The 11465-nt window shown below is 37.6% G+C and overlaps 1 protein-coding gene across 4 annotated transcripts; it reads right to left on the minus strand.

The window, feature by feature from the left end:
- Positions 1-644: 644 nt before the first annotated feature.
- LOC137464363 (programmed cell death 1 ligand 1-like) lies at positions 645-11465 on the minus strand. Of its 4 annotated transcripts, XM_068175651.1 has the most exons (9): positions 11249-11464; positions 10211-10257; positions 8081-8149; positions 7058-7408; positions 6312-6593; positions 5052-5162; positions 3435-3485; positions 2412-2477; positions 645-1442 (listed from the first exon to the last, which is right to left on the minus strand). In XM_068175651.1, exons 3-9 carry the CDS (start codon positions 8133-8135, stop codon positions 1420-1422), a joined length of 939 nt encoding a protein of 312 aa, XP_068031752.1. In that variant the 5' UTR covers positions 8136-8149; positions 10211-10257; positions 11249-11464; the 3' UTR covers positions 645-1419. The 4 variants fall into 4 exon arrangements, with proteins under 4 accessions (XP_068031752.1, XP_068031754.1, XP_068031756.1 ...); XM_068175653.1 differs by lacking the exon at positions 10211-10257 and having other exon boundaries at positions 11249-11465; XM_068175655.1 differs by lacking the exons at positions 645-1442; positions 2412-2477; positions 3435-3485; positions 11249-11464 and adding an exon at positions 4099-4247 and having other exon boundaries at positions 10211-10334.

The raw sequence follows: 11465 nt of genomic DNA on the forward strand, positions 1-11465 counted from the left end.
GTGTCAGGAGAATTTGGTTCAGTCTATGGCTAACAAGAAAAGTCCAGCCACAAGCCACTCCATCATCTCCTTCCAACTCAAGAATTTCTTCTTCCATCATCTCGGATCCCAGACTGTCTCTCTTCTACTTCAAATCAAGGAGGAGTAATATTTTACAAAGCCTTCATTTCCCAGGAAAGGGTTAAAAACTCAGACTCCCTGGACGGCTGATATCTCTGCCCAGCAGCCGATTCCCAAGGCCAAGGCTGGGCGCCTTCCCCCCCAACTCTTTCTCCTCTGCCGGCAAAGTTACAGGGGCCCTCCGGACTCTCTGTCTCTTCCCTCTGTGGGGGGATGACAAAGGCATCTCTGCTTCTCTCCACCCTTCCGTCCACAGGAGCTGGCTCGGTTCCAGTCCTTCTACCCCTCGGCTCACCTCGACCAGGCCTCATGGCTTCCCCTCCCCCACCCAGCCCCATGGCTGGACAGGGGAGGTCTGCACAGCACCCTGACCGGAACCAAAGAGAGCGAGCTCTTGGGAGTTCCTGCTTTTAACCCCCTGTGTTCTCAGAGGCGTATCCCTATCTTCAGTGGTCACTTCAGGTGCCAATATCTAAACTTGACCACTGATTGGTTTGACCCAACTTCCTAAAAAAATCACTCCCATGTCAAACCACGACACCATCTAAAGCAAGGGCTGTTTTTCCTAAATGTCCAAAGAATTGTATTATCTGCAGACTGTAAATCAGAAGACAGTGAGCAGCAACCAAGTAGTGCCAGCAATACCATGAGGAAATTAAATGCCGAAAATGCTTTACAAAGAAAGATATCAAAAATCTTAGTATTATTTAATTTCCAAACCATACTTGCCAAGAGTTTTAAATCATCTTTTTCAGGCTTAGCTGCGAGCATCTGGTATTTTAAGGACTGAAAATGCCTGTATGTATGGCAACTTGTCTTGTTGCACCTTTTATAAGGATCAAAGTATTGAAAAGATTCTTTAAACAATGGAAAATCAGTTATGCAGGAAATTGAGAGTTCAGGTGAAGAAGGAAGAAAAGAAGGTTCAGAAGATGACCTGTCAAGAGCTAGCTATGAAATTCATGATGGTCATAGACCTAAAGTGCTTTACCTGAAAGATACATTCAATTAAATGAAATCTTTGAAAGACACATTTGCCTAAACTGGAAAAGGTAGAAACCTTGATATTTAAAAAAATACCTCAATATCTAGTCACATATACAGAAGCTTGCATTCAATAATTTTTTGTGCTATAATAATTATTTTAACTTCATTACATTTTTTCCTGTTACAACAATATAGAAGATTGCCATCACACAATAAATACAAAAAATTAATATCCCCTTCAATAGATAGAACACAGAACATTTGAGCTGTCAAATCTTCACAACAGAAGGAAAAAGTCTCCCCCTGCTCTCTCTAGGTCTTCTCAATTTGCATATCTGTAACAGGAAGAATTATATGAAAAAATTATCAAATTACAAAATGATGAAGGCACAGAATACTTCATAGCTTTGCACCCCTTTCCTAGAGTTTGAAGGTACCAAAAAGTTTCCTTCATTGTCAAAATTAAAGATCTAAAATTAAATTAATTAAACAGGAAAAGATGATCATGGGAGAAAATAAAAGTGGTAATTCAAACATACTGTTGGGAAGTGCTCTTTAGCAAATAGAGTGAGTTTGCTGTTGCTTAGGTCCCCCTTTCTTTTAAAACCTTTTAAAATTATTTCAAATTCATTTAGTGCTCCCTCTGTCAGTATTCCCAGTGGTATATCTCCAGGTCCTAACTCTTAGGCTTGGTGATCAACACCTGCAGGACCAGCAGGCTTAAATGTAAGTTTACTTTAGTAAAGTGTAGCAGGGAGGAAATTGGGATGCAATTAATGCAAGTGCTTTAGAAGTCAGCAAGAAAGTGAGAGAAAAACCACAATAATTTCACCCTCCTGTTCCACACCACAGGATGTTTCATAGATTTGAGATATTTGATCATATATTTTCTTACTTTGTTGAGACAGAATCACACAGCTTGAGACCTGCTCAAGTGGCTGTGACAGGTTCCTGTCCCCTCCCTCATTGCCATCACCACCCTTACAGATAAGCATGAACAATTCTTTCTACAGCAAAAGTACAAGCTGGAAAAAGCAGCTGGTTTGGATTTTTATATATGTCCACATTTTCCATTGTGTATCTTTCCTTTCTATTTTAAAATCCAGATTCATTATTTTATGTAACAAACAGTACACAATGAGTTATGATGGTGAGTTTGTAAGACACGGAATGGGAGGCTGTATTATCTCTTGAAGGTTCTGTCTGTTGAAACAAGAGCCTATAAACCAGCCTTGAATCAATGCTCCAGTGACCAGAGATGGTTTATGCTGTGTACAATTTGCTACATCGTCATTTATACTTACATTTCAGCTCTTTATCTTCAAAAGAAGCATCTCTGTAGTCGTGTGTATCCTTATCTTTTGACAGCTCTATAAGCAAAGGACATACATACAGGCAGCACTGAGTATAGCCTTAACTTTTTCTATAGTGATAAATCTGTGTTAGAAACTGCCATCTCAGTCCTCTCAGGATCTAGAGTGACTTGAATGCAGAGCAAAGGATGAGATTAACACCAAATGCTGTGTCTGTTTGGGTAAGAATTCTCAAGAGAGTTTTTCTTAGGAAAAATACCAATGGCCAGCATGAACTAATTTTCACACAGTAATTTAATTTGTGGTAGTCTCCAAATACCCATACAACAAATTAAAAATAAGTCAGCCAGTAACCATCTTCAGAGGCAGCAAAAGGATTTTAATATCTTCTCTCCTGCTATAAATATCAAGTTTCTTTTCTCTTTTCTTAATTTCCTTCAATACCACCTATTATGGTGGTACTAGCCTTCCACTGAGCTTTGCTCATAGTAAATAGCATCAATATCACAACACAGAAACTAAAGTTTCCCTGAGCTTCTCTCAACAGGGCCAAACTCTCTGTCATGAATGTTGTGACCAAGACTCTCAAATGCATGCTATGATATTGGAGAAAACAGAGGAATTTGTCAATGCAGTTCAAATTGCAGCAAAAAAGTCTGCACATTGGGATGTGATGCCATTCTGAGGTATTATGTTCCAGAGAGTCTGTCCCATCCTATTGCAGATTTTCCAAAACACAGCATACTGCTCTGACCTTTTCTTGTGCATATCAGGGGTGCATCAGTTCCTGGAACAAGTATGCTTTTCTTTCACATTTTCCTTTCAAAAGGATTACACAGTCATGAAAAGCCATTCTTCAATTGTAATTTATAGTTGTTATGTAAATGAAATGTAGAAAGCAAAATCAAAATGGAATTTAAATCTCCATTTGGTTGTCACCATTACAAAATTAATTCTCAAGCAATTATTTCCACAAGAATCACACTCTGCTAGATTTATGTCATATGTACATACTTGCTATTGATGGATTCGCCATAGGTGGTCTGTTGCCCTTATTTGCTCTAGCTGAAAGAAAACAAAAGAGAAAAAAATTTTAAAAACCACCCAGAATACTTGCTTTAGATCTAATGAGGAGCTTAAACACATTGGTGAGAGGAGCACACATTACATAGTGTAATCATTTGTTCTCAAAATACTAAATTTCTTCAAAAATTTTAAAATAAATTCTTCAATGCTCCTAGTCTGTTGGCTTCCTTTCCAACTTCCTTTTCTTGTTTCTAAGCCAGAACTCCATTGATACTATACACTAACATCACTGGAAAATACTTGTTCAAATGGTTTCCATTGCATCTTTTCACCCAGAATTTGAACATATCAGAAAACAGGGAACAGAAAGGGGATCATCTTCTCAGTGCTTTTTGAGGGGAAAATGCTCACATTCTGGGAAGATTCTGGTCTTAAAAAGTCACTTGTCCGGTAACCCAGGACAGTTTAGGGTTTAAGACAAAAACCTATTGTCCCTAGTTTAGCTTTTTAATCAACTTATAGTTTATCAAACACACACACTCACATGTGTATGTGTGTATACATGGATAGATATGAAAGCTAATGTGATGTGCATTATCACATACACACACAAACAATAAATATTAGTCAGGCAACCTAGGAAACTTCTGACCTTCAATGAAATCCCCAGAGGGATTCTTTTGAGCAGTCAAGGATTTTGCTGTCCCCTCTTCCACTTTCATGTTCTTCTCCTATTCCTATTATGTTCTTATGGCAAGTATATTCTTGTACTTGCAGGATTATCCACAGTCCTCTTGCAGCCTGTTAGAATCACCTGCAAGCCTGTTAAGCTTATGAGTACTTCTCTCCGGACATTTCCATAGCTGCCCCCTCCCCCACTCAACCTATGAAATAAAAATAAATTAACAGTACTACTTTCAGTTTAAGTAACAAGTTAAAAACCATTTTTCCTTTATTTTGGGTGCTAGCTATAGTCTTTTCATACTCAGATAACCTACAAATTATTTCTTCAAGTTTTTGTTTTGTTAGCTAGCAAGTGAAAACAAATCATTGCCAATGCTTTAGCTTTTCAACATACTGTGATGCTAAAAATGTCTAATATTAATTCAGGAAGCGAACCGAGAAAGCACAAAACTTAGTAAGGAAATCAACTAAATATTCGGTTTAAAAAACAGGTGCTCTTACAGTCTTACAGCTCTTACAGTGAAATTTTTCAAGAGAATGTACAAAAAGAACCACTAAATAACCTCCAGTGTCCTGTCTGCTACCAGCATTCTGGTCCCTAGTCAAAAGAGAGGACACAGAACAGGGATCTCCAATTTCCAGTAGGTAAAAAATAAGTGCTTTAATGTTGCAATAGGTTAGACACTAATCTTATTGCTTATATCCTTATCTATAAGAAAGATTAACAGACATGCATGGGTAAATGGGGTTTGTGAGGGGCTGATTAAATGTTTCACTCTGTCAACTTGCTAGTATCTACTCAAGTCCAGCAAAGAAAGAGAAACTATGTAGTAAAAAACTGTCTCATTCCACTCAGTGAGGATGAATTAACAGAGAAGATTGATAATAACTGAGATATTCTTAAATAAATAATTCACATACCTTTTCTTATGCAGAGCAGAAATAGAAGCACTGATCCAACAAAAGCAGTAGCAATGAGAGCTGCTCCAACAAAGCGTCTGCTCTCAGTCTGGAGAATGCCATCAGTTGAATCTTCAAGAAAAACAGGTGGGGGATAAGACATTAAATAATTGCATAAGTCCTCCCTTTGCCTTTCATTTTCACTGTATTATTTTTGCTATTAGCCATAAAGACATTATAACATTATAGATTGTGTCTAAGGTCAGGTGTTAATGGTGCACATAACACTTTTTTCAAATAAGAGCAGGGGAAGATAGAACATATTAATGTTTGTCTCTGTTCTCTGCATTCTATGTGATGGTGCCTTTGATCACATCAGAATTCTGCTTGTCAAAGTGTTACATCTGGCTTAGTTTCCTATCAGGATTACAGGAAAAAGGTGATTGAGAAAGTGGAGAGAGTTCCTTTCATCTGGTAATGATTGCTCAAAATGCAAAGGGTAAGTGGTCTCCTTGAATCCCAGATATTTTTTTTGTTAAAATCAAACTTGCCCATTGAAAGAATTACTTGGCTTTCTCACTCTAAACCTGCCTGTTTCAAACCCTTGTCATGTCCAAAAAGTCTGACTGCACAGTAGTTTTTAAAACTAGGTGATGAACTGGACAAGGTAAATGACCTCACTAAGTAAAAGTGGGACAAAGAGAAATACTATTTTTGAGTTGGATTGGGTCTCCAGTCTGGTTGAAAACATATCAGGCTACACAGCAGTAAAGAATAATCAAAAGCAAAAGCAGCAGAGGAGCTGCCCAGTTAAAAGGTTTAATTAGGAATTGTATTAGTCTTGTCCATTTTTGAGTTTTCCTTCAATTCTGACTTTATGAAGAAAAAAAATCAGTGTACAATTACTTAAATTTAAATGTGCTCAAAGCAAAGCCTGTAGTGGAAGGAAAAGACCATATTGTTCAAGTTTATGTGACAGTAATCATCAACAAAATAGAATATTCTTGGTAGATGGAAGGATTTCATTTCCAGGTGCTGAGTTGCATGTCTTCCAAATAATAAACAAAACTCCAGTCTTTAAATTCTGACCATACCCGCATGATGAGCATGTTAGTATGGCAAAAGTATACATTAATAACAAAACTTAATGACATAAGTATGTCCTTCTTTCTAGCCTCTTCAAAATTTGGAAAGAGAAACAAATCACAGCTGATTCGACTGGGACAAAATTACATTAGCACCTTGAAGTGTATTACCATAAATGAAATTCAGGAGTGTTACCTGCTATGTGTAAAATGGCAGTTGTATTTTCTTGCAGCTCTTTATTCCAGAATATACAGTAAAAAATCTCATCAATTCCACTTTTGATTGTAAGGGTACTTGTCACACGGTACAACTGGTCACTTGCAGTTTCAGATCTTGTGTTTGCCTTATGAGTCAAATCTTCATAGTTTTTATTTCGCCATATCACTTCAGCTTCTGGGTATCCTTCTGAGTGACATGTCAACTTCCATTCATTGCGTCCTGTGCTCACCACTCCTTGGTTTATAATTCTGTAAGGAGCTAAACAATTGGAAAAAAAATCATTACCAATAGGAAGCTAGAAGCATTAAATGAAGCTGTATTAAATGAAAGACACCTTTTCTTTTCCTCAGCCCCCAGGGTCAAGTTTCAGCTTGGATTTTTACAGTAAATGTAAGTAACACTATTTGAGTCTATAACTGGAGGTACAGGATTTATTACAATTTTGATGTGGTTTAGAAAGCTCACTAGGCTTCATGGTCTTTGTATTCTCTACATGATTTTGCAACCTGACTCCTTATATGTCATAGGGGATTTAAAGGACAGAACACAGATTCAACCTAAACAGAAGTGCCAAGTTACACAGCTGCGCAAGCACCATCGGATAGCGCCTGTCTCCAATGAGATATCTTTAACTGCTAATCCAGATATGTCTTATTTCAGGGTCTCCTCTGAAATCTCTTAAGAGTATCAGAGTATTGAACCTCTGGTAGTAGCACACGCACCCTTAACTTTCAGATGGATTGTCTTGTAGTCAGCTCCCCCATAGACAATAACACAGCGGTAAACCCCAGCATCTCTGAGCTTCACATCAGTGATCTGAAGGAGAGACTGTCCCAAGTTCAGATTCTCTTTCAACAATTTTATTCTTCCCCTAAAGTCACTGTGCTGATTTTTGAAGTCTTCCTCTCCTTTATGAAGTTCATAAACCTGCTTTGACTCATCTTTCTTTTCCCAGCTGACACTTAAATTTCTAAACTCTAATTTCCCATTCACTGGAAATGTGCATTCCATGGTCACATTGTTCCCACGTTCCACAACGCAGAGTGACTGAGGAGCTTCAACAGTGAATAAAGCTGAAAAACAAAATTTGGAAAAAAACTTAATTTTCAATAATACACCTAATCTTTGAAGTTGTGTCTTACCATATCCATAGGAAATTTTAAGGACCAAAGTATCTGCTGTGTTCTGAAAAGTTAAACATTTTGGTATGTAGTTGTCCAAGTGTCTGGCAAGTTGTATACACACACAATGGGCGCTCATAACTGCAGACACCTGCTTTGTGCACACACAGTGTGATGCTGTACTAAAAACAGTGAACTGTATATGCACAGCCCCTCAGCTGTTGCTTTGAGAACACTGCTGTGGTAACAGGCAAGTATTAGTGCCTCCAATGAGAATGTCCTGTTTATATAAATGCCAATTGTTTTTTACCCACAATGTTAAAGAAAACACAACATTTCCCAGGTTTGACAGAGCCTAGAAAACCTTTGTTGTAATGCCAATGGTACCTTGTTTGAAATGGTGCCTCTGCTGGAACACTGACAGGGATTTTAACCTGGCCCCCTATCAAAATACAGGCATCTAGTTTAATGTAAAGCCATGCTTAGACCTTTTCACTTAAAACATTAAGGAAAAAAGCTCAAATGCTAGCATCTGAAGGAAAACTGGAGAAATTAACATTTCTGTGCTTATAGATGGAAAGAAAACATACTAAAACAGTTCTACTGCTTTTTATGGTTTCTTACCATTTAGGAAATGCCAGTAGAATAAAAATACATACAGAAACAAAGGCCTTCTCATTATGTAGTTGGAACCTAAAATGATGAAAAAATAGACAAATATAAATACATACTCATTTTCTGAGCTGCGCTATCAAACACACTTTATAGTCAATCCACACAAGGAACTGGACAGAAGACACTGAATTCCATCCTATTTAAAAACAGGACAAAACTACACCCAGTAGATAATCAGGCAGAAATCTTCCTGCATGGGTGGGTCCAGGAAAAACATCTCACTTTATTTGCTTTAAATATCTGTTCTTGACTATGGCTAAATAGATGCTTTATCATTATCTGTTGATTAGTGAATAAGTACTCACAAATACCCAGTTGTACCCCTAGCTATAGCAGGGAATGTTGCTCCCATTAGGAGAATGAAGGAATTTTCTATACTCAGTCAGTGCAGGAAATAGAACTTGGTTCTTCCCCACCTGTTTGCTTTATTTTAAGATACTGTGAATACACCCTGCTTTTTTACCCTGGTCCCACAGTACCTACCAGAAGGCTCACAAAGTTACATATATTGTGAAAACAATTCATGGAGTAGTTCATCTCATAATGCATATTTATGTAATAACAACTATGAATCAACTGTTCACACAATAGTGCCTTTGTAAAACAGTGACAAAGCCAGTCAATCTACAAGCAGAATCTATTGCCTTGAATTTCTGCTGCTTTACCTCTGAATACAAAAGTAATTTCACTTTTCTGTCACAAGTTTTTCCCCTTTTTATTGACATAGGTTTTATAGTCCTACACAATATTTTAACATTTTAAAATGCTTATTAATATCAACTCATACATTTAATCTTCACACCCTCACTGGTTTTGGTAAGTCTGTACTTTAAGTCATAAATACAAAAAATGGAAGAATTTTTTTCTAAATAAAGTTCCAATTTTGGCCCCCTAAACATCCACCAAAATAAGGAAGGATTGCCTTTAGCTGTTTTCTAGTGGTAGTTTCAGAATCTGTATAAGAAATTAGACAATTGGAATGCTCATAACACTTCCTAACTGACAAAATTCTATCTTGACTGCCATTCTTCACCATTTTTATGTTTTATCCTTCTTTCTCTGATTGTCAACTTTAAGATGATAGTGAAAAAACAATTTTGTCTTGAATTCATATGATACATGTGCCCTTATAGTGCTGTGCCTTAAGGGAACTAGACTCCTCCTAATAATTTGATTCAAGCTAATTCTTTTCTTCAGATTGCTACTGCCTGATCCAAACAGCTGATTTGCAGCAAGCAATGCATATAGAGCTGAGAAAGGAAGGTAATCCACTACACTGCTAACAATGTAAGCATAGTCTGAAAACAGGTGCAGGAAAAAGACAAAGAAGATTCTCAGGGTGCAAGATCTGATTAATTGATAAATCCTAGGCTTCATAATGTGATTAGGTACCAGACTTATTCCTTAGCCACAAGTGATGTTCTTGAAAGCACTAGAAAATTGCAGCCCAATCCTGTGGGTTCGCAAGAGCTTCTCTGAACACATATGCATCAGAATGCCTCCATCATGATTCCCCTGCTAGAGTAACAAGCACTCCAGATCACCAACTAAGCTCCAAAGTAAAGATTCTCAAACAGGATAGAGAACAGGTATACCCATCACACAAATGTGCCATAATCACCCTTATTCTGGAGACAAGCCTGCCACTGAGACTGACTGGGTATTGTGCACTCCCCTTATCAGAATGACCAGAGCTGCAGCACACTCAGACTCAAAATACTTTCTATTTTTTTTTGTTTTAAGTAGAGGCTGTAGACTGCTCGTAACAAAGCAGACTGCTTGAACTAGTACACTGCTTGGAACAAACAGTATGTGCACTACAGTCAAGATACTGAAAGATACCCATACTCCTGCCTGCAAACCCTATCCACCTTATTGACAGGAAAACTGAGTGTTGGCACGATCTCCAGAAGAGGAGTTCTGATTAAATCCTGGAAGACAGACAATAACAAGTTAGCTTTTATAGTCCTAAGACCCATGTTTATGTCCTGCAATTGCTGAAATTTATTAGCATGCTTTCTCCCACTGTAGGGGAAAACAAGCTTTACAATACAGAAAAGAAGTATGACTATTACTTACAGATTTCCTCAAGACTGAGAAAGTTTGTGGCTGTATTAAATTTTTCACTTCCAGCGGGAAAAAATGTAGGTCCAGGTCAAATCCAGGTGCGCATGCAAAAAGAAAACCAATAACCATTATAGAACCTTCTCCTGTTTTGCCCTGAGCAGAAGAATCCTCTGAATCAGTTTGAGACCTTGACAAAGGTCAATCAAAGTCCTTTACTAAGCTAGCAGATAAGATAGCTATCTGCTTACTGTTTTTCTTACAGAACCTACCACAATGCCCTTTCTGTCCTCCTGCCTGCTTCCAACATCTGTGGCAAACAGTTTTTTAAAAGCGAAGTATATTCACTGTGCAAATTGCTCCTCAGTACTGCTGCTGCACGTTTCTCCCACAATTAAATGAAAAAGACAGGAAAAAACAGAACTATTTGTCAAAAGACTTCATGTGACAACTTAAATGTTGATGTAACTACACCTACTTCTTTAGGAAACTTCCCCATAATTGGAAAGTTCCCCAGCAGGGAAAATTCTGTATTGCTAACAGTGGTTCACTGTAACCAAAGACATAAATGCTGCAAAAATTAGAAGATAAAAATGCCATGGGCATTTTAAGAAACATGTAATCCAATCAAAGCTATGTGTGAGCACCAGTCCTCGGAACACCAACTGCAAGTGGTCATCCATCTACACAAACTCTAAGTCCCTAGATTATTAATCTCATGCCATGCCAAAAAGCTGCTAACAATAACTAGAACTTTCTACACAATTTTTTCATGTCTGTAAAGGTTATAGGAATAGGAATAATGTAGGAATAACAGGAAAAGCATTTCCTACCCTCCTCTTGTAAAGACAGATAATCTCTTCCCAAGATTCAGACAAAATGAAGACCCCTTGTTTTGCTACTGTGCAGTGAAAAAAGAGTTCTTAATTCTATGTACTCTGTTAGCAAAAAACAGAGAGCACTGTCTTTCTAATTTTCTTGATTCTAGAAGTCATTTAAGAATACAGAACCCCATTCCCCCCTCAAGCATTAGAAGTAAAAGGATGTACTCACATTAACTTGTAGACTGCAGTGGGAGAACTCGGTCAACAGCACAAAATACAACTCTAAACATATGTTTCAGTGTAAACTCATTCTCTTAAGTTGTCTTCACATACATTAGAAAAGGGTTGAAATTCTCAGAGAAGGTAAAATACTGTAAAATGAGCACTCTAAACATTTTTCACTGTTTTCTTCTTTCCATTTGACAGCTTGCTCACAGTATCTGTCA

The sequence above is a fragment of the Anomalospiza imberbis genome, chromosome Z (genome assembly GCF_031753505.1).
Source record: "Anomalospiza imberbis isolate Cuckoo-Finch-1a 21T00152 chromosome Z, ASM3175350v1, whole genome shotgun sequence".
Lineage (NCBI taxonomy): Eukaryota > Metazoa > Chordata > Aves > Passeriformes > Viduidae > Anomalospiza > Anomalospiza imberbis.